The sequence below is a fragment of the Artibeus jamaicensis genome, unplaced genomic scaffold (assembly GCF_021234435.1).
Source record: "Artibeus jamaicensis isolate MK-2021 breed Jamaican fruit bat unplaced genomic scaffold, CSHL_Jam_final contig_233, whole genome shotgun sequence".
Taxonomy (NCBI): Eukaryota; Metazoa; Chordata; class Mammalia; order Chiroptera; family Phyllostomidae; genus Artibeus; species Artibeus jamaicensis.
The window spans coordinates 19438146-19464494 of record NW_026521486.1 but is presented as its reverse complement, the minus strand read 5'-3'; the positions used below and the strand labels follow the sequence as shown (position 1 = coordinate 19464494).

The following is a 26349-nucleotide window of genomic DNA, read 5'->3' as shown; positions in this document are numbered from 1 at the left end:
TGAAGTTTTACATTTCTTTATTAATTCTATGTAAAAAAGAGAAATGTCTGAGAGGAGCGGCGGGCAAGCCCTCACTCCACCTGCAGGTCCTTGCCCACCAGCATGGCGGTCACGGGGTGCATGCTGGCTCTGTGCTCTCGGTAGGTGCGGATGGCTAGGTCACGGGACTTGTCAAAGGCAGCGAGGTCCCTGCACGAGAAGAAGATGACGAATAATGGCATGTTTGGTTGTGTTGGAAAATTTCATTGTACTTGTGAAGGAAACGAAAAGCAAACAGATTTAATCATGGGCATTTATGTCATGATTTATCTTCTTCCCAGAATTCCTGCCAAATCCACAGTCAAAATTATTTCAGTGAGATAATGTTTTAATGTATCTTGCAGGCAAAATACAACTTTTTTCCTTTACAAAGCATTCCTTTATGTCAAGCAACCTACTCTTTAACCTCACTGCAATACCTGAATCAAAAAAAAAATTGGCTATACCTGCTCAGTCCTTCTTCAGACATTTTTCTTGTCCATGCCTACTCACCAGTTATCTGTTACTTGCTTTTAGAGATCTTTCTGTGTCTATAAGATCGTCTTTGGTTTGTTTACTTTTCATTAGTGTCTAACCCTATTTGGCCCGTAAGAGGTAAACCATATATAATGCTTCTAAAAAAACTAATTAGCCCTGGCTGGTTCACAGGCCTGAGAACCAAAGAATCGCAGTTCAATTCCCAGTCAGGGTACATGCCTGGGTTGTGGGCCAGGTCCCAGCAGGGGACGCATGAGAGGCAACCATACACTGACATTTCTCTCCCTCTCTCCTTCCCTTCCTCTCTAAAGATCAATAAATAAAATCTTAAAAAAAAAACAAAAACACAAAAAGCCCCTAAATTATCTCAAATTTTAAATATTTACAAGTCTTAATTCCTATGCAAGGATTATATCTATAATCTTTAACAAACTTAATAATATGTGTTATTTCCAGATTGCGTTTTACACAGTGTTTTAGCAACAACAAAAACATCTACCTAAGATTTTTTTTTCCTTTCCATCCTTATATAAATTCAAAACACAGTTTGATTTGATTCTTACTTGAATAAGGGTCGCGTAAACTTCATTCTTCCTTGTTCAGTCACCATCTTCAGAGCCAAAGGAACTGCTTCCTCCCATTTTGACTGAATGCAGAGCCGTAACCATCTGAAAGGAGGATTGTAGGGGATGAGAGGTGGGGAAGGAGAGGAGGCAGGATGTGGCAGGTCCACGTGAAAATAACTTTTGTAATGATGAGTCATCCCATTACAGTCACATTGTACACCACTTTACATTACGTCTTTATTCGGAGAATCTCAAACACCTACATTTACAATGTAATAACAGGAGAAGAGAAGGAGGAGGAATTTGTTCTTTAAAAAGATCATATGTTTTAAAAGGTCTGCAGTAAGGAGGTGCTCGTGTACCTAATATATGAATTTCTGAAGGAATTAAACTTTGGGTGAAGCCTCACACTACCAATTTGAATTAAGAAAGACCAACCGCATGAGAATCAGGGACTTCTATTTCCATATCAGAGTCAATTTGGCTAGTTGTGGAACAATGTCTATTTACCATTGAATCCTTAATCCTAATCTTTTTTTAAAGGTGAGATCTTAAAACAAATTCTAATAAAAAAGATTAATACTATCATCTTACAGGTAATGCAACTGTTCCTTAAAAAAAAACTACTGTAATCATTTATCCCGGAGCAATAAATTTGACTAGGATTTCTCAAGACTCATACTCTGCTTTCCCTTAATCCACCCTTGAAACTAGTTTTCCACTTTCTTCCACAGAGACAAGTTAAAATGATGTACCTGAATCGTATTTCAGAATTGCTAATGGCATTGAAGTTGTACACCTCTTGCATTCGCTTTATGTGCCCCAATGGAAGAGGTGCCTAAGAGCAAAATAAAAAAGTATCATTTCAACAGGATTCCTTGGAAGAAAGGAGCTGGAGAGAAATTCTTAGCCAGATTAAAATCCTAAATATGATATAATATAAAAGTAAGTTAGATAAAAATAAAAGAAACAAATGCACTCTAAGATAAGTTTTGTGCAAACTTATTCTGCGTAAGGATGTCCTACTGGGAGCAGATAATTTAATTTGTGAGGTATATAGAGAATCAAAAAAGAATTATATACCAAAAGTTCCTCAGGCTTTTTGGCATACATAAACATCAATTTTCAGATTCTTTCCATAGTTTTTCAAGTTCTTCCTTATACCTTACATAGTTTAAATTCATTCCGCTTTCCAGATTAAATCATAGTTTCTTAATTTTTTCCTCACGAATCCCCCCCAGCACTGTCTTTGTATCCTTCCTCTGAAATCCCTTTTAAATTACCTAGAGTCCTTCAAAATAGCAGTGTTTAAACTTTTATATTACAGACCCATCAGAATCTGATGAATGATATGGATGCTTTCTTTAGGAAAAAAATACATCTACCATATAAGCACAAACTTGAATTGTGTCCATACAATGTCAGGAGGTTCATAAACCTCCTGTGCTCATCTTAGCCCATGCTAACAGGGAGAACGCCTCCGGGTAGAGAAAAGCAAGGAGAGTTCAGTTCGGAAAAGCAAAGTCTGAAGTGCCCGTGAAGTGCAGGCTCAAGCGCTACCAGGTCATGGTCGTCGTCTTCTCCAGCCTTGACCTCACCTTACAACACTCACTAACCATCTCTGCTCTTACTGCCTGCCAGACCCTTCCCAAAGTACTCGGTTTCAACCAAACTGCGAGTGCAGCCTGGAGGGTCAGCTGGTGAGGGCCCCTCCTGGGCTCCCTCACTCCCCCCATTCCCACTGCCAACTCGACCCATCTCATTCTTCCTTCCTGGGGCCTGGCCACGCAGCGGAGCCACAGACATCTGCACTGGAAGTGGTTCTCTAAGGCCCCCGCTGCCCTACAACTCAACCCCTCGTTTTGCATCAGTCCCACAGGAAGTTCTGTTCAAGTCTCCCCATCCCTCTCAAGGTCCAGAGGCCCGAGGGCTCTGTCAGGGAACAGTGCAGACCCAGGCACGTTCTCCCTCTCAAGATGCAGCACCTCCCTGAGGTGCTGAGTTTCACATCTCCTTTTAAGTACCTGGGCCTGGAACCTTGAAATCTGCTTGAATGCTTCCCTGTTAACCCCCAAATCCAGCCAGTCACAAAACCCCACGCTTTCATCCATGTGACGTCCCTCTCACCTGTCCAGTTCTTCCCCTTCCCACCAGGCCCGCCCTCGTGCCCTATCCTCCTGTGAGCCTCTGGCCCGAACATCGCCACCAGCGTTCCTCCTGCCAATCCAGCCTTCACGTCACCAGCAAAGTAATTTTCATAACCGCCATTTCGTCAAGTGATTCTCTTGTGAAAAATGTCAAATCCTTGCCCTAGACAGTGTGGCTCAGTTGGTTGGAGCGCTGTCTTGTAAACTGAGAGGTCGTGGGTTCAATTCCTGGTCGGGGCATTCAGTCCCCAGTCAGGGTGCACCTGAGAGGCAACCAATTGATGTTTCCCACTCACATTGTTGTTTACCTCCCTCCCTTCCCCCCTCTCTAAAAATCCTCCAGTGAGAATTAAAAATAATAAAAATAAAAGTAAATAAATAAGGCTCTTAAAAAAAAACGGTAACAGTTAAATCCTTCCCTAGAGACTAGAATAAAATCTAAAATGCTTAGCGTTCAAGACTTGCGCCATCGGACCCTACTAGTGCCATCTGCAGTAACCCCTTCACCAGAGCTTCGCAGGATCCTGCAACCCTGGGTCCTCGCGCCACTTCCTGCTCCCTCCCCTCCCTGCTCCCTCCCCTCCCCTCCCTGCTCCCTCCGACTGGAACTCCTCCCTGCCCCTGCTGAAACCACTCTGCTCAAGGCCAGCCCTGCTCTCCCCAAATCCTTCCTTGATTACCACCCTTGGGAGTCCTTCTTCCTAATTAAGTTTTTCTCAAATGATAACTAAAATATACCTCCTTTTACTGCTAAATTTTGCATGATTGACCTCTCTTAATAGGTTATATATTATGTATTTCTTATATACACTTTTATATTCAGCATATTACTAAACACAGTATGCATTCGATAAATGTTTTTAAGTAAGTGAATGAACTTTGTCCTTTTTTCTATTGGTTTCCACGGTAATGATTTTTCCCAAGTTGGTTCGACATAAATGCTGTGCCTTATGTCCACTCTAACTTCCAGCGTTTTGAGCTGGTACTTACTTTCTGAAGCATCTGCGCTAAAAATTCATTCAGCTGATGAGAAGAGAGATCTTTCAGGTCTGCTGAGTTGAATGAGTTCAAATCATCTTCTTTGGCCTAAAATCAATGTTACCTGGTTATTTCCATTCACGTACACTTTAATATTTACTGGTTCATTTGACATAAAAGTAAACATTAAGAAAAAGGCAGAAATACAAGAATATATAAATTATTTTTATAAAATTATAAACAATAAATTTAAGCTTTAGCTACTTTCATATTTCTAAGATTGAATCACTATTAGACTATTAATAGTAAGAATGAGGAAACTTTTTACATCCTTCATACCATTCATGCCACTCTGTCTTTTATTATGGGGATCTCAGCTAACAACTCCAAGGGTAGAGAAAAAAATAAGTTTTCCTTCCCTACAAGAATTATCCCTAAATTTCCCATTAAGGAATTATGCAAGGTTTGTACTCACTGCGGCTTCTCTAAGGGTTATGTTTCAGTGTGTACATGAAGAAGCTGCTCTGTAGGAAGTCTCAGAGAGATGGGCAATAATCCTGGCAGAGCCAAAGTGCCTGAACCCTTCCCTCACGGTCAGCATTAGCAGCCACCCAAGATCATTTTAGATTTACCTGGTATGAGTAACAGCTTATAAATGACTTACGAGGAAAACACAAGATGCAAATATGCTTGTGTACTTTTTTTAAGAGTTAAAAAGAAGCAAGAAAAATCAGAAGCAATGTTTTCAACATCTACTTGTTTTTCCCCTTCAACTTTACACAATGGGAGATAATATAGTATCATATCACTTTGGACCAACTTGACTTACAAATAGCCTTTCCAAATACAGGAGTTCATGAGTGAGGTACCCACCACCCCTGGCTGCACCACCCTCATGCATAGAAACATATTTGCACAGTTCAAGTAGGAGTCAAAAGTCACACATTGTTACTCACAGTAATCCATCTTTGACTTAAGGCAATACAAGCATTTGTCAGAGTCATGTCGTAACTGCAAAGATGAATAAATATTAGAGATTAAATTTATTATGCTTTTGCATAAACACAATTTATAGAAGATATTTAAATTTTAAAGTTATTTTTAAATAAAGATAAAGAACTCCAGAGTGCCAAGAATAGGAAATCTTCCGCCTGACTTACATATTACTGGCATCATCTAATAACTTGGAAATCTAAGTGCATACCAAATTAATGAAACTCCTGAGTATTCTTTGGAGAGAATGCCAAACATCTCAGCAGGTCGTAAGCTTAAGTAGTCAAGGCTGAAGGAGCTGGGCCTCCACTAAGCACAGTTGGTGTTTACTGTACGGCAGGGGCAGTTCTGGGCACTCGGGACCACAGATGAACCACAGAGTCCTTGCTCTCATGGTTCTCACATTCTGTTGTTCCAACCATCCAGCCATCCAGTAAGTCTGCGGGCACTTAGGTGACAGACACGGTCCTAATCACTGGGGAAGTACTGGTGTTGCAGAAAACCCTGGGCAGACTCAGAAACCATGTAGTAATTTTGTTTCTCACTTTTTAGAAAAAAGTGGAAATAACAAACTCCGACTATTAAACCAAGCAAGTTGCACTAAGATTCGTGTATTCTCACCCTAGAAAACAAATCATGTTTTCCAACAATGGAAGAGATTGTGTAATGTGTGTATAATTCTTGCAAAACACTGTCCTCTTCATTCATAAATGCTGTTTGCTTGCTGTGAAATGTTTCTACTAGAGAATAGAAGGGCACCTGGCCTGCAGGCCTAAATCAAGTGAGTTCTGATGAGAAGTTCCCACTGAACCTGCATCATTTATTATGCTCTGGGGAGATAATAAAAGGGTCAAAGCAGTGACCTTCTTTGAGTCAGCTGCCAATTTATCTTCATGAAACATCAGGTGTGGACTTTATATAAACCCTTGGGTTGGTGCCCAAGACCGAATGGTATCACAGATACTAGACTACTCAGGCAGTAAATAAATCACCTTCAACTCAAATGTTATTTATTTCAAAAGGAACAACAGGAGGATAACAAACCTTTGGCTGGTGTGTTTCTTGGTGCCCTGAAATTTCCCTCCATTGTAATGAGAAGAACAAGGTAGGGCTCAGCCCAAGAAGGGAAGCAACCCTTATTCAGGGTAAGATCCTAAGAAAAGTAATGAGCAAAACCAGACACATGCACCCTGCTCTCATGGTGCTTCAATGTAGTAAAGGAGAAAGACATTAATAATCACACAGATAAATGCAAAACTATGTACTACTGTAGCAACAGCCATGAAGAGGCAATACAGAGCACCAAGAAGTCCCAACAGGGGAGACTTGACCTGGTCAGAGAGGTCAAGAAATGCTTCCAAGAGATGCACGACGGAGCACTTCGTGCACTGAGACTGGAATACACTGGGCGGAGCACTCCCCATGAAAGGGACAGCGTTCCTGGCCAGAACACAGATTGGTCTGCATCCTCACATGACTCGTGGAAAACCAGGGTTTGGGTGCCTGATTGAGGAAGGTGCTTAGTTTACAAGGCTCTACATTGGAGGGGTTAAGACAACCAGGGTTGGAATCTCAAGTCCTATTTCTTACCTGCCATGTAACCTTGGGTGAGACACTTTACCTAGCTAAGCCTCATTTGCCTCCTCTAAAAACGAGAATAATAACTTCTAACACTGTTATAATGATTAACATAATACTTAGGAGATTTTTCTTATTGCAAACATTTTCCAGGGCAGGGCAATATCTTACTCTTCCATCTCTCACTATCCTTGCACAAAAAGGAAGCACTAAATAATTATGTGCAATGAACTAAGCGGATTTATATTTGAGTATCCTGGAAATCGTTCTTCTGACCTCAGGTTGAAGGTTCCAACACCCAAGAACTCTCCTCTCATCACTAAGTAGTAACAGCTTCAGGAAGGCAGACAACACTCTCAGGAATTCCAAGGAGCTCTGGGTCAGAGGAGAGTGAGAAGGAAACCGTGAACGTGGGGTGGGGGGTACTGACTTGGGCTTCACAGGAGGCAGTCCCGGGGAGTAGAGCCAGGCATTCCAGTCAACTTGATTGAGAACATCGACCTGTCAGCAGGCAGAACATCGGTTTTCTACAGAACAATCTTTTCTATTGGAGAAAAACCTAAAACAGACTTTTCGGTCCTTAAATGTATAATTTTGTCTATATGGACATGCCAAGATAATTTCTAAGTCTCTTTTCTAAAATAAACTTACAGTAATAGTGTTCTGTTAAATAATTAAAATATGAAAAGCACATACAAAAAAGAAATTTTTACAACACTATTGCAGATCTCTCTGAAATAAGATAATTCCACACACTACCTCATGTTATTGAGATCATATTTTAAATAGGAAAAAATACCATGAAAGATTGAGTCTTTTTTTTAAGAGGTGTTTTGTTTTATTTTTATTATTTCTTGTGTTTTGAATATTTTAGTTATGCTATTACAATTATCCCAATATTTCCCAACTTTGCTTGACTCTTCCCAACCAGACCTCCAGTCCCACAGTCAGTCCGCTCACTATTGTTCATGGTCATGGGTCATGCATATATGTTCTTTGTCTAATTCCTTCACCTTCTTTTTTTATTTTTTTAAATTTTTAAAAATATATTGTATTGATTGTGCCATTACAGTTGTTCTATTTCCCCCCTTCATTCCCCTCCACCCTATACACCCCTTCCCCACCATTCCCCCCCTTTAGTTTATGTCCACGTGTCTCAAGTTCTTTAGATTCTATATTTCCCCTACTTTCTTACCCTCCCCCTATTTTCTACCTACCATCTATGCTACTTATTTTCTCCCCGCTTCTCCTTCTCCCACTCCCCTGTTGCTAACCCTCCATGTGATCTTCATTTCTATGGTTTGTCCTGATCTAGCTGTCCTCTTAGTTTGCTTTTGTTTTAGGTGTGGTTCTTAATAACTGTGAGTTTGCTGTCCTTTCACTGTTCATCTTTTTTATCTTCTTTTTCTTAGATAAGTCTTAAATTCTTGACCAATACTACTATCAAGCAATTCAGATGGGCCTAACAAATAGCCATTAAAGATATACCAGACATGAAAAATAAAAGAGCGCTTAACAGCCAACCTTATCTTTAAAGTGAGAATACAGGAAATCCTTCCAGTCATCAGTGGTTATGCTCTTGTAGGAAAATTTCTCAACATAAGCCTTTAAGAATCCTAGGAAAATCTCTAAGAGTGAAAAAAAAACTATTAATGAGAACAGGTAATTATTTAACTTTTTTTTTTTGGTGTTTGGCATTGCACTGTTAACCAGAACATCCAGAGAAGAGGGAAGCCAGTGAGGACTGTAAGAGTGAAACAATGTTCAAAAAAAGGAGGTGGGACTTAAGATGGGACCTGAAGAATGTATGGAATTTGGTGGCAGGAAGAAGAGAAATTACAGAGAAGGGGTCGCACAATGAAGACACAGCAAAAGGAATACACATCATGAGTTCTAAAAGCAATGACCCTGGTATGACCAGAAAGGAGTAAAAGGAGATCAGATGGGCAGACGGGGCCCAGATGGGGCAGGGCTGTCAGAGTCGATCGGCGAAGGGGAGCACCTAAGCAACAGGGAAAGCTACACACATGTAACACGGCGGCGGCATCAAGATACATGGAAGGATATGTATGAAACACTGAAGTGAGGAAATGTAAAGTAGTGTATAGTTTGAGTCCTTTTCTGTAACTAAAATAATTACACACATTTATTTGCCACTTTGTTCATTTACACCTAGAAGATCTTGGAGCCACATGCACCAAGCTGCCAACAGTGATGTTCCGTCCGCAGAGTGGGAAGGGGCTGAGGGACCCTCCCTTCTCACTCTTATAAACTACCCCACATTCTTTCTTTTCAATGAATATATACAATTTTCTTAATTTTTACAAAACTGGGGAGTTTTTTCCAATTCAAGCCGCACAATTTTGAATTCTGTGCTTATTCAAGGTTTTAAGGAGAGAGGTAATAATACAGATTCCTTCAGCAGCTACACACAGAAGGAACTGGAAGAATAACATGGAGCAAAAACAACAGTTAAACATTCTTCCTTACTCTTCGCATTATTAAAAAAAAAATCAGAAAATGCCAGTGACTTGCCTGGTCCTCCCAGAAGCTGCTCAAGGTGAAAGAGCAGAGCAAAGCCCTTTTCGTAGGGAACCGAAGAATATGCCACATCCGGGTCGACGTTCGTCAGGTCGACCACGAGTCTGGTGAAAGGATGCGTGTCCCCAAAAGTCTTTATCTGCAAGACACGAAATTAGATGAATGGTCACATCCGAAGACCAGTTACCACCTGCAAGTGAGCTAATGGGGAAGGCTAGAACATACCCAACTTAGAGACTGGAAACTGTAGGATATGTTAGCGTAAATTTCTGGAAGTTTACTAGTGGTATTTCTTGCCCAATAATAAGCTTTGTTCTTGTAAAAGACTAGAAAAATGTTTCAATGCCTGGTCAGCAAATTCAGGTTTCAGAAACAGCCCTAAAAAGTGACATAAATATACCAACTAAAATTGAAACAGAGTAATTGACTATTTTAATTGCGAAGACCCGCTGAGGTCATGCTCGTCAAGAACACATTGAGGGAGGGTTCAATGGAACATTTCACCAGCATCTGCTCGATTCTCCACAGCTGTGAAAATTATTTTCTTGCTGTTACTTAGGAAAGATGCTTTTCAAGCTCAAATTCTGGAACAGCTCTAGAGCTTCGGACGATTGCTTTTAAAAGTGGGGTTCCCTTACCGAATTCTGCAGCTCTCCCCAGCCTCCCAGAGCGTGAAAATGCCGGAACTTTTCACCGAACAACCGTCCACAGATGTGGCGTTCCAAGTACACAGTGTGTCCTTCATTTAACCTAAAAATATTATTTTTAAATGAAAATTAAAAGTGACATAGCTGAGAATAAAAGGCATTATAATCAACAAGTTATTTTCTTTCTGGCTTTTCTTCCATGTAAAGCATGACCACCCCAGTCGAGTCAGGCTGCCTAGGTGGCTTCTGGCCTTCAGTCCGGAACGACGGGAAGCCCGGCCACGCAGAGGGGGCAGCAGGGAAAACTAAGCGACGGTTCTGGATTTATGTGTCCACGTGTAACGTTCCCAGGAGCTAAACAACAGGCATGAACTGAAGGCCTCCGTTCCACCTAACGCTGTGACAGTGTTACAGAATTTAGACAAAGAAAATCTACCGAAGAAAAACGAGATACGCACACCAAATGATTCGGAGTGGCAGGAAATGAAATGAATCAACAGCGAGAACCAAAGAAAGAAACAGTAATAATATTTCTTACCAAAAGTGATCCCAAGTTTTGTTGGTCACTAGGTTTCCTGTCCAGCTGTGAGATATTTCATGTGCTATAACCTAGAGGAGACGGTGGACACGACTGTAGTCAAACCGACATCCTTATTCTAAAATAACTCAATTATTAGTAAGCATTCTAGTTCTTTCTATTCCAATTGTTCATTTTTTTTTAACATTTAGCTAAGAGGTTCACTCAGTTTAGCAAAAAATAATTTAGCTCACTTAAAAATATTAGATTAAATAGATACATCACTTCATTAAAATATTTAATAAACATATGAAGAGATAAAACTATAAAATGTTCTTAAATCTGCTAAATCTAATGGTTACTGTAATAATGTCTTACAACATGAAATCTCAGCTCTTCTTTTATAACCATATCTCCAACATAATGCAATGGGTGTTTTAAATTTGATTGACTTGACACTTCATGAAGTATGAAGTATATATAAATGGTAATAAGTGTTTGTAAATAATAAATGTTTAACTTACATTGGAGAGTGACTTGTCACCTGCCTAAAAAAGAAGAAAATCACCTTAGTATTTCAGGAATCAAGTTACGGACCACGTGTACATCTAAGAGACCACCTATATCCGACCTATCCGGGCATTAATTGTTCACTGTACTTCTGCATGGCTCTCCAAAGAGTCCAGAAGACACATGTATTAAGAAATGAAACAAAACAATGCAGGACTAAAACACAACATAATTCTTGATAAGAATTACGCCTGAAAAAACAGCATAATTCTTTCTCTCCTAATAATCCTAGAGAATTTTTCCAATACCTGCAGGGCCAGTGGACTTTTCTCTAACTCTTGGGAAACATTTTCCCCACGACATTTTTTGTATCTGCTCTTATTTACCTTCTTTCTCTCTCTTACCCACAATACATATGTTTAAAATTTATAGTGTCTCCTATGATGTACTTATTTCACTTATTTAATTGCTAATCCCACTCACTTGTCCTGAGAAGGATCTGAGGCACCTTACCAGGTGTGTGAATGAGAGCCATCCACTGTGGCCTAATGCTCTCCTCACCATGGTAAGGCGAGGCCTATTTTTTTTGAACCAGCACCTAAATGAAGCCAAGTGTACATGGTGTAGTGTCTTTGTGTGGATACAAATAATTCAACAATGGATTGTTGTTACACAGCTCCCCACCCCCTAATATCCCCAAACAACTTACACAAAATATTCTTTTCTCCCAAATGGCCAAATTAATCATGAGATGATGATAACCACAGTAAATAAAATTAGACACAGGGTTATATAAATAAAATATTTTTAAAAATTATTAGGAGTCTAAGGTTCTTCACAGCTAAGTTTATATTTGAGGAGAAGGCAATTTCAAATGAAAAACATTTACACTTACCAGCAGAGTGGGAGTTACAAAAGTGAGGCAAGGGTTTTCCATGCCGCCGTACGGGAAGGACGGCGGCAGGACCAGCAGGTCGTACTGCCCCCAAACGTACGGGCCTCCCAGATCTTCTGCGATTTTAAGCATAGATTCAGTCTGGAAAGTTAATGCATATACATTTGTATACCTTCATCATTACTGTTATAAATTCTTAAAAGTATACACTGCTTTCTATGAACGTTATGAGTTAATGATGCTTATTTTAAATGAAAACAATGCAAAAAAATGTAGCAGATGCAAAGTCACATAAAATAAGATGTATTTGATTCTTTTACCACATCACTTAACTCCATCACATTTCATACTCAAAGGCTTAAAATGACTGTCCACCACAATTATTAAGAAAGGCGACCACATGACCAACCTCCGAAAATTCGTAAGCTGACTTTTCCACCTGCTCTTTCTCGGACCATACCAATGTTCTTGGGCCAATCTGCCTGCAAAATTAAAAAGCCTAATAAAACAGAAATTCAAGTTACCTAGTTCTAGGACAGATATTTAAAGTACTGCACACAAATCCTTAGAGTGGGAGTATGATTTACCACGTGCTTCGGGGCGGGGCTGAGGCTCAGTGTCCTCTGAGACACCAGCCTGCCGCTGCACAGGCAGGAACTGCCCTGCCGCTGTCTGAGGGGACACAGACCGGGCCGCACGGGAACTGGGACCCAGGAGCCCCAACAAAGGTTAGTTCACTGGACGTGCGAGCCAGTTTCCTCCCTCAGTCTCATGACAGTAGAAACCCTGTGGAGGCTCAGTAAGAGACGAGTCCAGAACGGGGTGGGTGTCAGCTCCGTTACCCACTTCAAGGCTGAATACTCTCTATTTTTTTTTTTTAATGCTTCTTTGCTATTAATGGGAAAAACCTTTTTTTTAAAGATTTTATTTATTTATCTTTAGAGGGGAAGGGAAGAAGAGAGAGAGGGAGAGAAATATCAATGTATGGTTGCCTCTTGTGAGTCCCCTGCTGGGAACTGGCCTGCAACCCAGGCATGTGTCCTGACTGGGAATCGAACCAAGATTGTGTGGTTGGAAGGCCGGCGCTCAATCTACTGAGCTACACCAGCCAGGGCTTCAAGGCTGAATACTCTTACATAAAAGAAACAAACCAAAGAGGAAGAAAATTTTGTCACGTGCCACCACGTGGATGAATTTTGAGGATACCGTGCTAAGTGAAACAAGCCAGTTACAAAAGGACAAACGCTCTATGATTCGTTCCACTTAGGAGATCCTTCAAGTACTCAAATTCACAGAAACAAAGCAGAATGGTGGTTACTAGGGGCCGGGGGAGCCGGGAGTAGGGAGTTGTTTAAAGGGAATCAAGCTTTCGTTTTGCAAGATGAAAGGACCTGGAGATTTGTTTCACCACAGTGTGAATATAGTTAATACCACCTAACCATACACTTAAAAATGGTTCAGGTGATAAATATCGTTTTTTAAACCATAAAAAAGGGAGAAACAAATATAACTATGTATCACTTATGCAGAGCTTAAACTAAAAAAAAAATTCATGTAGCACAAACCCCTAAGTAACCAGACCTGCCTGGTACCCAGCCCCAGAGAGGCAGTGAGCCCCAGGGCAGTGTTCCTCAAGCTTTACTGTGTACACACTAGCCCGGGGAGCTTGTTAAGATACAAACTCTGATTTAGTAGTCTGGGATGGGGCCCGAGAGCTTGCTTTGCTCACCAATGCCCAGGTGAGGCCAACGCTGCTGGTCTGCAGACCACACTGAGCAGCAGCTGCACGACACAGATTTAATGACATGTGAGCAACGTGTATAATTTCAAATTGTGTTGTGGCCACATTTTTTTAAAAAGCAAAATAAAACATAAAATTCATTTTAATATATTTTGTTTAAACCAATATATCCAAAATATTCTTGCAGCCTGTAATCAACATAAAAATGACTAATGAAATCTTTTACATTTTTTCCCGTACTAGGCCTTTAGAAAGCCAGTGTGTATTCTACATTTACAGCGCATCTCAAGCCTGGTGTGGTTAGCAGCTGCACAGGGCTGCTGCTCAGGAGGGCGAGCGCAGGCCCAGGCCATGTGAGGCCACGGAACCTGGGTTTATTTGTGTCCTGGCACTGATGTTTCCTGACTGTGTGACTCTGAGCCAATTACAACAACTCACCAAGCATCGGTTTCTTCATTAGTAAAATGGGGGGAAATATAACCGTATCCACTATACAGAGATGTGAGACTTCAGTGGGATAATGCTTTGCAATTGGTCCATGATAAGACCTTTATAGCTGTCGGCTGCTATGATCATTACTGTAAGTAGCATTTGGTCAGTGCCTCCCACAGGTCAGGAACTTTACTTATGTTACGTCTGTTAATCCACACAAACATCCTTTGAAATCCATATTATTATTTCTAACTTTTAGGTGGAAAAAAAGTGAAACTCAAAGAGGTGAGTGACCCAGGATGTAGCTAGTAACTGCAGAGCTGGGATCAGAACCTGTGTTTTTGCCTGACGTCTCTATTACGTCCATATTTCTGGCAATTTAGAGAACGTGATTACTACAGGCATGCTTATTTTCGTTGTTTAGAAATAAGAACAAAAAAATTTCAGAAGAAAGGGCACTGTCTACTGGTAAAATTTTAGTAAAACATCTTATATTCCTCTAATATTTACAGGCTTCCAAGTGCCTCCACCTATTTCACGCCTCGTTTCTTTCCCACATCCACCTTATGTGGCAGCAAAGGGACATGTGAGTCCGCCGATGACGAGGAGGCTACGAGAAGTGACAGGCTCAAGCTCACCGCAGAACCCAGATCTCTAACGAAAGGTAAGAGCGTGTCCATTCCATACTACTTGGAAAACTTAGGCAGCCGGTGACCAGTAGAGACTTCTTAATTTAAAATTAATTTGTTACATTTTATAATTAGATGGTGATTTTTCTAGAACTGTCAGCTTGACATCTTGAAAAAGCACGTAAACGATCTACCAATTAATCCCAAACAAACGTTAGCATGCCTAAGGTTTGATCTCTCCATAAGTCTCCAAATGTGTCCCAAAGCTCACCTGCTTTCTAACGCTCCAACCACCAAAGCAATCAAGTAGCAGGGGATCGGGACCTGAAGGGGGCAAGCGAAACATGCCACGGGCTCCGATTAGTGTTTGGAAGTGCTACAGAGTAAGACAATTCACATTCAAACAGTATGTATGGGCTACTTTCCTTTTGTATTTCTCATATAGTGCTCCTTTTTAAGGGATCAAACAGTTCAAAACTGTGAAGTGAAACATTTGAAAACATCTGTTTCTCTTTTATTGCACTAGGAGAGAAAGCTTCTGAAACGTGAAAGACGTGACTGGACATAGTAATACAAGGTATGCTTCAAGCAGTTCTCAAAAATTAACCTCTAAGAAGGCAACTGCACCTTTCTCTTAAGTCTTTTGGAATTTTGTATCTTGACTTAAAATTTTTTTTTAAATTCACTTTTCTAAACCACTCCCAGTGTATTTAAAAGACATACAAAATAATCCAGAAGTTAGAGGATGCTGAAGGTATGGGAGCTCAGAATCTCAGAAGCTGCGGTGGGAGCAAAATTGTCCACTGTGGCTCAAACACGGGTTATGTTAAGGAGGCTCACACACACACACACACACACACACACACACACACACACACACCTCATTAAAGGCCAAAGACACAAGTCAACTTACCAGCTGCACAGGAATTTTAACCTAAATGACTATAACAGAGTGCTGTTTTGGCCTACAACAGCTCTTCCGCTCACACACACTCAACAACCGCATGGCACACGGGTGGCAGAAAGCACAGCTGCACTGACTGGGACGGGGGAAAACAGGAGTGGCCCGCTCCCCACTACGCCTACCCAGCAACCTCTTTCTTCAATACAACACTGTAGAAGGAAATATTTTAAAAGCACAAAGAAAAAAAAAGAAATGAAGAAAACAACAACAAAAAAAGCTGAAATATTTTCAAAAGCAAATTTGCTCTCTAGATGGGTAAAAGCTATTTGTAGTTCAACTACCAATTAATACAAAAATCTGGACCATAAGAACTTACTTTTTGCCTGAATCTGTATATTTTCCTGCTCGGGTCTTCTGGGTCAGGTGCTTCCCCATCACGAATGGCACTCATAAGTGCTACCAGTTCTTTAGGGACAGACACCTAACAGAGACATCATTTCCAGTGATAAGTAAAAGGTTCTATGTTTCTTGAACTACTTCTGTAAAATAACCCTTTCTCCCCCATCATGACTAATAGACTGTGGACCCCATAAGTTCATATGTATTCGTTTGGTAAAGAGAATTAGCAATATGTAAAACTGGCGTCTTTAAAAGTAAACATGAACTATCTAGCCATTCATCCATCCATCCATATTTGGAGCATTTCGTAGAAACTAAATTAAAGCCCCAGCTCTGCCACTTACTAACTGCCTGGACCTGAGCAGACCAACCTCCCCGAGCCTCAGTTTCTCCATCAAATGGGAGTGACACTTTGCAGCTTGCTGCAGGGAATAAACGCTGTACGGGAAGGGCCCAGCCCTGTGCCTGGCCCTGCAGCCCCTCCCAGCCCCACCCCCCACACACCCACAACTGCTTCAGAAGGGTCCTACATTTACCTGTAGGGCAGAGAATACAGTTTTGAACACTTCTATACTTAAAAAATAAACCTGGAGTTTCAAATAGAAGAACTCTTTAAAAGTCATGATATCAGAAAGTAAAAGTTATTGCCAAAAACTGTGAGATATTTTTGTCTGGAAATTTGTATGGAAAAGATCCTTCTGGCACAAACCACGTGGTGACTTAAACTTGTACCTTAGTTCCATGAGCCTAAAGGTTTTACTTCTAGTGAATGCCAGAATCAGGACTGTCCTCTGAGTATTAATGATCTAGCAAGCATCCAGTCTATTAAGCATCCACCCTATTTTTCTTGCATGGTCTAGTACTTAGAGCTATTGCTGTGGCAGGCACAGGATGGGAAGCTCCAGAACCAAGTGCTCCAACAACCATGGATCTTAGAAGTAAAAGCATTCAGGAAATAACTAGACCACACTCAATTTAATTAGTGGAATAGCTCTACCTATAAAAACTCAATTATTATCTCTGCTTATCATTTACCACATCCCCTTATAGAGACCACGGAACGCAGTAAATATTTGGGATTCTCACCTCTGCACTGTAGGTTAGTTTCACAGAAGGAGTGTCCTGACAAGGAAGAATTGCTCGGCAGTGGATGGCCTGGGAGGGGAGAAAGGAAAAAAAACAGCTTTTTCCCTTTCTTATAAACCAAGTCACTAAAAAAATCATTACAACCGCAGCACTGTTCTTGGACAGCAATGTTCTTAAAAACATTGTTTTTAAAAATAAAAATATATCTCACATTTCTTGGGGTCTTTTAAAGTAGCAAAAATCAATTTGTAAATTTAAAATATCGGACTTTTCCATTTTAACCCATGGTCGGTGCTCACATTTTGGCTGAAAGATGGAGCAGTGTCATTAAGCAGTGTGTCTTACTCTGAGCTCTGAGTAATGGCAGTGCCTAGTGAGACGCTGTTAGGAACTCTGGGGCAAAAGGGCTATTTGGTGAAGTAAACGTGGGAACTGTGGCATGCGACATCCCTGCTTTAGGGAGTCACTAGAAACATCAGTCTCCTGAAGGCTCTGAAAAGACCTACAATAAAGAAACTTGTTCCGGTTCTCACACTTACTGCAACATAAAACCCATTTTTCTCTGGTTAGTTATTAACTTGTAACGGGAAGCCAGTGTTCTGAGAAATACAGCTTGGGAAATGTTGCTAGAGTCTTGATGTTTCCATCTTGTGACAAATTTTGAAAGTAAAACCTAGGAATTGAAAAGGAGAGAGAGCAAACAGTCTCTCTCAATGCCCTGCGTATAAAGTGTTTCTTGGCTTCCATATTCACCTTTCACAAGCACTGGTCCCATCCAGGAGGACGGCCAGAGCACCTACAATTTTATATCTTGGCCTGTTTACAAGTAAGTCTGTATCTACTGCTGGTGAGCAAAGGAACCCCAGCCTCACTGAAAGCCTGCTGCGCCCTAAAGGGATACTGATACGTCTCTCACTGAAGTTGTTGTAACTCCCAGACAGACTTGATGTCACCTCGACTCCATTAAGACCCCCAAACTTCAGCCCTTTTCACTTCAGACCTAGTCGATCCTCCAAAGATATGAGATCCCAAATGACCTCCAGATGGGTTACGTAGAATTCGAACAGCCACCTGTCTCTTCCGAGACCATGCCTTTAGAGCTCCTCCACGATGCCCAGGGGTTTTTATCTGTGTTTCACTAGAAAAGTCCACACCTTGGCCAATGTGCACAGAGAACAACTGTGAGCAAATTCATCGAACAAAATCATGTCTACGTGCTTCTTATCAACCACAGTAATTTTTGAATTTAACTAAAATCTCTTTCCTTTATTTCAAAAACTCTTGCCAGTGAGAAATAGAATAAGATAGTCAAAATTCGCATTCTGGTGGCCCATGAATCTTGCATTTCCTGCCGACGTTAGGTTATGGGCATTCTGTGAGAATTATTGAGCATCAGCTATCACTAAGAGAGTGCACAACTGGTACATTCTTGCCTAGAGCATTCCATCTCTGCCAGATTACTGAACTAAGGATTTCTTAGATAAAAATACATTAAAATTGGCAATAGGAAGTAAACATGGCTAATTTATGTGTCAACATTGTTTCCTTTTTTTATGAACTTGCATTCAAATTTGAGTCTACCATAGTATCTGTCACACAGGAATATTAAAAGGATTAAAATATGTAAAGGATCTAACAATGCTTAGAAATACAGTAAAGGGTTAATGAAGTGAGTTCCTTCCATTGTCAACTATCTGATTGCTAACAGAATTAATTTGTTTTTTCTTTCAGAAGAGTTTGATAGTTGTTATCTTTGTGTTATACTATAACACTTTATGTCAAATGGTTCTTTATTCTTTGATTCTAAACAGAAGTAGTTTAAAGCATGTTGTGCTAAAGGCACATTTAATATACACGTTGGTAAATGTGTAAGAAAACTCCAGAAAGGCTGTACACCAAACTCAATGGTGGTTACTTCTGGGTAATGGGGTCTGGACAGAATTAGGAAATCTGATCTTTCACTTTCTACTTCTTTATTCTCAGCAATGTTTGTAACCAGTACCTATTGTGCTTCATTCATGTTTTCCTTTCATTTTATGACCACTTATTACATGTACACTCTATGACAAGTTCTATGCCCGGTACTGGGGACAGGACTATAAATACGACCTAGCTAGTCCAATCTAGGGAAACACGTTTCCAAATTAAAGGAAGTTTCTTTTTAAAAGAAATATGTAAACATATTAACAGTGAGAGATAGAAGTAAAAATGTGTGATGCTTACGATGTAAGATAAATTAAAGTGCTGTCTTAGGGGAGGCCCACGAATCCACCCATGAGCGCTCTGTCCACTGCGCTTCCTTCCCCTCCCTGAGCTGGGGATAAGAGGCCACTCTGACTCCGTCTCACCTGGCACTGGCTGAAGAGATACGGGTGCTCCTTCCCAGAAGTCTGTTCAGGCGTGAGCCACTGAAGAGCAGACGACTGTGGAGACGTCTCAAAAGAAATTCCTATAACGACTTCTTGATTTCTATACAGAACAAACCAATATATTAGTATGGTATCATTCAATCTAAAATTTGAATTCATAAGACAAACACTGAATAATATAAATAAAATTTTATGAGGTCTTGTTACTGATTGAGACTAAGCTCTAGAAATGTCACCTCCTGAATGGTAAGTTCACCTCCCACATTCCTATCTGATGCGACCATGGTCCTTTTCCTCTCATCATGCTGACTGCTCACACAGATGGAACAGGAACCGGTATTAGTTAAGTACCCTACTGTGTGTCATTCACTCTGTGTGTGTGTGTGTGTGTGTGTGTGTGTGAGATACCTTGTGATCTTGCAATAGTGGGAAAGAGGAAGCAATAATTTTGGAGCTTCACCGACCACAGTAGTGGGTGCCAGTGTCTCCCTTGGAACGGTGCGGGTGTGCAGACTGTTACTGGACAAGGTGAGTCAGGACGCTGAGAATAAGCTTTTAGAAACTCTTAGAGTGATTTTTGTTTATTGAATCTAGCAATAAAATAGATGCTTGTATTTAATTGCTTCTTCCTTGTATTTCATTTTTATTGCATTTTACACAAGTATCAGCCTATGATGGACCGGAAATAACAAACACTGATCCTCCCCCTCCCTGCCCTCCACCCCCAATAGTTTGAGCAGCTGATGATGGGGCAACAGCAAGACAGCGCTCGAGACCGCATGTGCTCACATGTGCGTCCCGACTCTGCCCCTCCCTGGTGCTGTGAACTTGGGCGAATTATTTATCCCTATGCCACGGTTCCTGCACCGGTGGAATGGGGTTAATTATACCCACTTCACAAATTATGTGTGGGGATCTCCTTTCTTTTTCTTAAATGGAAAGAGAAGGCACGAACATGGCCACTGAAAGGTGAGGTAGATCATCCTTCTCGGCCAATGATTTCCTACCCTTTTTGCTTCTCCAATACATCAATAACTGGCAGATACTCCCAATATGACAATTCTGGCTGCCACTTTCTTGAATAAGTACTTTATTTCTCTGAGTTTCCCTCTCCTCAGGTGTAAAATGCAGGTCATATCCCAGGGGGGTTACTGTAAGAATTAGGTAAAAGATTGCGAGAGCACCGATCTCAAGATTGTTCCGTAGATATGGTTCTCTGTTTGTCATTGTTATGATTCCATTAATAAAAGTGGCCGGCCACTTGGGAAAAGGTGAAAATGTGCAGCTCGTAAAAGCTTCCTAGGTGGTCCTTAAATGCCTCATTCAGATGGCATGCTCCCTCTACCACCTTTTACTGCACATTAGTAACATGATGAGTAAAAAAGTAAGTTATCAAAAGTCCTATTCTTGACTATTTCATATGAGGAATGTCTTCAGTATCCAAAGAACATATCTTTCATTATAAACCTCAATCTGAATAGCAGAGTAGTAGACACAGTGTACCAGTGACTACATACACTCAAACTAAAAACAGAAAGCAAAAATGTTTAAATTAACTAAAAATATATCCCCCCAATATTTAGCGATAAAAGAGGACAACATTCATACTTGCTCAGAGCAATAGGAAGAAAGATTTCCAATGGCGATCCTTTGTAACTTTGTCGTTCTCCGAGAGTATATTTGACTTCTTGCCCATTGATGACCACTTTTTCTATTGTGAGATCCTTTGTATCCAAAATCTAGAATTAAATTAATATTTCAAAATGATAAGAACATAGCTTTCTACACAGGAGAAAACGAATATTAGAAATAAGTTAACTGCAATGATTACAGCATAGAACCAGCTACTTAAGGAAAATAAGACCCAGAGTGAAATTTCAGGAATTAAAAGAGTCAAAATGTTAGCATATGACCCATCCTTCGGGACCCAAAGTTCCTGAAAATTTGGGGGTTCCAAGAGGTGCATATATATTGATAATTTAAGTCTGGAATAGTCACACAACTTTCAGGCTTTTAGTAAAAGTCAAACTTAAATTAAAATGTCTTTGCTTCTATCTCCTAAAATTTCTCTGCTATAAAAAAATTACTCTAAGTGTCCAACCCGCAGCTCCCTGGCCACATGCAGCCCAGAACGGCGATGAATGCAGCCATCACAAAACTGTAAATTTACTTAAAACCATTTGTCTGCTCATCCGTTTTTGTTAGTGTTTATGTATACACTGTGTGGCCCAAGACAAGTCATCTTCTTCCAGGGTGGTCCAGAGACACCAAAGGTTGGACACCCCTGAATAACCTAAGTTTCTTTCATCATGGCCCAGTATATCTTACCATGCTTCTCCCTGGAATTAATACAGTCCAGTTCATGTGCACTTTCATACACCCCAAAATTAAAATGAACCTTGACACCTGTTACGCAAATAAACAGACTGTGATTGCTGCTGCTGTGTATCAGGAAAAAGCCCAACTAGGTGCTGCAACTTCCGCCCAGTGACCTGGAGGCCCGGGAGCACACAGCTGCCCGCCGTGGCTGACTGAGGACAGCTGCTCTGGGCAGAACGGAAGTGGCAGCAAGTCGGAGTATTTTTCAATCCCCAAAATCCCTTTTCTGAGCCCTAGACCTCATACCCATTGTCTCTCAACTAATTTCTTGTTCTAGAATCTTCAATCTTTCCATGTCACATGACTGTTTCCAAACAATCCAAGCAAGCCTCCCATATTATTTTTTAAAACTTCCCTTGATCCTTCTGCTCACTCCGGTAACTTCATTTTTCTCATTCTTTCTCAACTCCAAGGGCAATCTATGGCTGCTATGTCCTCTTCCTCGACAATCTCTTCTCCCTTCCCCCTCTTCAACCTGGCTTTTGTCTCCTCTGCTATTTGGTGAATGGGCAGTCCTTCTCATTGACAGGTCTTTTATGTTCAATAACCTTGATCTCTCTCTAATCACAGTCCTTATGGACCACATAATCTGTTGGAAATCTTTTCCTTGGTCCCGTTGATTTTGACCCATAAATGGTTCTCCTACTTGTCTTTTTCCTCCCTCTCCTTCCTAACTCCTGAATATGACCATGTCCCAATATTCCAGCCTCGATTCTTAGGGTTTCTTACCCTATTACTCACTTCCTACCTCAGTCGTACCCACATCGTCAACTAATACCACTGTGCTGATTGAGGACTAGCCTCTGTTTCTACAGCTGTACCCTTGCCTGGGGCCCCAGCTGGAGGACTCTAATTATTTGCTTAACAGTTCCTTGGGAAAGACTGCCTTCAAAAGCCTCCTAAAAATTCTAAAATTGAAGCCACGATTATGTCCCCTAAATCAGCTTTCTTCCCTGGTTTCTCTGTTCTGTTCTGTTCATGGAACTCAAGGTACGTAACCTTTGAAACATCCAAACAGTCCATGATAAATCCCACTTCCCAATCCCACATAACCAATGCACAACTTTTCCTAAGAAGTTCTCACACTTTCTTTTCTTCCCTTCTACCACCACCCTAGGTCTGGCCCTGGCCCTGCCTTAGAGCTGCCTACAGTCAGATTTGTTGTTCCATGTCAGTCTCATTGCTTCTCCTATTCTTATTCTCTCTTCCTCTAAATCCTTTTAAATTCTTTTCTTTCTTTATAGAGTTGAGAGAGAGAGAGAGAGAGAGAGCGCAGAAAGGACACAGAGAGAAAGATCAATTTGTTGTTCCACTTATTTATGCATTCATTGGTTACCTGACCAGGGATCGAACCTACAACCTTGGCATACTGAGATAATGCTCCAACCACCTGACACCTGAGCTAACCAGCCAGGGCCTACATTCTCTATTTTTAATCTTATACTATATATGCTGTTTTAAGCAGTCTTAAATTCTTTCTGCAACAAAGCAGAGCTTAAATAAAAAAGTGTTATGCCTCATTATGTCTCTATTTACATTTCTACCTATTATTTGCAAGGTGCTGTAATTAAACAAACAAAACACAAGGGGCTATGCATTAAAATCAAAACCAAAAAAACACCTTGATTTGGTTCCCAGCTCAGCCATTTACTTGGTGAAGACCAGAGGATTTCCAGTCAGAAAGATCTGTGTTCAATCCCTGTCTTCTGCCTCTTACTAGTATCTGATCTTGGCCAAGACACTGAACCCTCTTCTGAGCCACCAACTGAGAGAACACCTAAAGACTGAAAACTTCAATGAAAGAAACAAATGCTTGAAAGTTACCACAAATGAGTACTAAACTCCAGTGCAAATAACAAAAAACTTCAAAAGGACTGTTAGGAAAGCTGGGAATCAGTCCTGTCAGAGCTCCGTCAGCATTCCTCAGCACCAGGGACTCCAGGGGCAGGAGATGAAAAGAACGCACGAGGTCCTCACCCAGCACTGGCTCTGGGTCCGCTCCACTGGCGACGGCGACTGATGGGGAGGTCTCATGCCACCCCACCTTCAGGATGCCATTAGCACAAGTGTCAGGGCAGCCATGATAGGCTTCGGTAGTGCTTTCTAACTGAACTCATCCATTAACTCATCCCACTTTTTTGAGTGTTCTTTACATGCACAGAGACATGAAACACCATCCCCACCTTTAAGAGAGTCCATAATCTAGGGGAGGAAAGAAGCAACCTAACTGCAAATAAAGAAAACCAAATTCTAGGTCTGGATAGTTGCTATAAACAAGCAAACAAATATAAACAGACATCACTGTACTACAACTAGCCTTCCTTGTAAAATATCTAACTTAATTATGATTCTAGGCTCTCATTTACTAAACAGACATGCCAGCCAGAAATCATAATTTAAAAATCTTTTTTTTTCCAGATTTGGGGAATGTAAAAACAATGGTCAGAATTTTAGATTGGACTTCTTTTCAAAATTTGTTCCTCCTGACTCCTGCTTACTCATGGAGCACAGGTAAAGTTCTATTTTTCACAAAAGCGACAGAGGGCAAGGTCCTGGTAAGCAGTGATATGATATCTAAATTCCCTTCTTTTAATAAAAGTTGAGATTTCATTGAACCAGGACTTCAGTCCTGCCAACCCTTCCTAGGAAAAGCTGCCTGCAATTAAAAGATAGAATTGTGCTTCAAGAAGACCAAAGTATAACCTATAAGGAAATAGTTACTTTCCTGCTTATAATACTTTTATTTTCTTCCTTATGATACTTTTGGTGACTGCATATCAATACACAGGGGAGCTGACCTATTTTTCAAATCAGAATTAGTATAGCAAAATGTTAACAGACAAAGGCTAAGAAAGTTATGTGCTATATTAGTTCATATTAATGAACTCAAAATGCAGGCCTATTACACAAACAGGAAATAGGCATGAAAACCACAAATTCTTACCTAAACTTACAGGGGTGGCTAACCTTTTGGCATCTCTGAGCCACACCAAAAGAAGAAAACTTGTCTTGGGCCACACATTACACAACACTAAAGAAAACTGATGAGGAAATAAAGAAGTTTTAAGTAAATTTATGATTTTGTGTTGGGCCACATTCATAGCCATCCTGGGCCGCCTGTGGCCAATGGGAGGTGGGTTGGACACCCCTGCCAGATATTACCACACTCCCTTATGCAAAATACAGTTTTCTTGACCCTCTTATTTCTAAAATTCTCACCTATGAAATTCTCCAGGTGAAAGGTACAATGCAAATACTACCAGACAATTTGAGTGAGAACACTGAAAACAGGTTATGTATAGATAAAATAATTTAATAAAATTCCATAAATGTAAACAAGTGTTTCATCATTCAAGTAGCTGGAGAGCTTGTAGACGTATATCTTTTCAAAGAAGTAAAATTATAACTTGCTCTTTGGAATCTGCAATTAATATATTAAATTGAGACATTTAAAAAAAAACTTGAATGGCCCACACGTTCTTAAGTTGTTAGAAGAGAACAGTGGCAAGAATCAAAGGTAGGAAGGACCATGACCCTGGAGAAAAAGGGATGCTTTGGGAGTTAGCAGAGGCCGCAAGTATCAATCAAAGCAAGGCAAAGAGAGGGTCTGGTGCTAGGAATCCTAAGAGGTCTGGGAACGACTGGCAGTGAGGCTGAGAGAAGTATCCTGCAGACCTAAGGGTTGAAATAAAGGTGACTGGGAGGGAAGAGAGGGATCAGGCAATGGGAGGATGTCAGTCTGACGTTCAGATGAGAGTGTGGGAAAGGTGCCCTGGGGACTGGAAGAACTCTGGGACCCGAGGAGGGAGTTCTGGGCTCCAAACAGAGGAAATGGGGAAGCCACAGGGGAAATTCGGGCTGGGAACTAGGATTATGAGGGAGCGAAGATTGGTGCTAAAAGGAAATCTGAGCTCTGGGTGAGGAACGCCTCGTGGATGTGGCACCAGAACGTGCCCAGGGGCTGGAGGGAGGAGAAACTGGAGGGAGAAGAAACTGAAGGGAGGAGATACGTAAGGAGTGCGGGAAAGGATGTGAACATGAAAGTGGGGATGGGAAGGGGCACAACAGAGGGAGGGGGTGCTGAAGGCGAGGACGCTGAGAAATAAGAGGGGGCTAAGGAAGAGCACCAGGGAAGCGCGGAGGGCGGGGGCGGGGCGCGGGGCTGGGAAGGGGCCGCAGTGGGGTGAGGGGACGAGAGGCGGGTGGCCGGGGAGAGGCGGGCACTGGGTGCGCGTCCCACCGTACCAGGCTGCGCAGATTGTCCTCCTGAGACTGGACCGTGAGGGTGGCGGTCCCAGTCAGCGCCCGGCGAGTGAAGTCAACGCTGCAGTGCAGGTGCAGATGCTTAGTTCGGCAGACGGATTCCGGAGAGGCCAAAGAGCACGAATCCACTACCTCTGGCATGGCTCTGGGGAGTTCCCGCAGCACGCGATCAGAACCTCAACAATCAGCGGCTAGACACCTTGACTGAGAGGGAGAGGCGAAAGCGGGGAGGTTAAGAACAGGAGGGGGAATCCGCTGC

The 26349-nt window shown here is 41.3% G+C and overlaps 1 protein-coding gene across 2 annotated transcripts; it reads right to left on the bottom strand.

Annotated features, from left to right (window-relative positions):
- Nucleotides 1-26349, bottom strand: LTA4H (leukotriene A4 hydrolase). Of its 2 annotated transcripts, XM_037160594.2 has the most exons (19): nt 26073-26348; nt 21057-21187; nt 19428-19548; nt 17080-17148; nt 15971-16075; nt 14962-15014; nt 12298-12370; nt 11889-12029; nt 11008-11031; nt 10505-10575; nt 9958-10069; nt 9314-9458; nt 8303-8406; nt 7209-7279; nt 5164-5218; nt 4220-4315; nt 1838-1920; nt 1080-1184; nt 1-189 (listed from the first exon to the last, which is right to left on the bottom strand). In XM_037160594.2, the coding sequence occupies exons 1-19, from the start codon at nt 26229-26231 to the stop codon at nt 72-74; spliced, it is 1836 nt and encodes a 611-aa protein (XP_037016489.2). In that variant the 5' UTR covers nt 26232-26348; the 3' UTR covers nt 1-71. The 2 variants fall into 2 exon arrangements, with proteins under 2 accessions (XP_037016489.2, XP_037016491.2); XM_037160596.2 differs by lacking the exon at nt 1838-1920 and having other exon boundaries at nt 99-189; nt 26073-26349.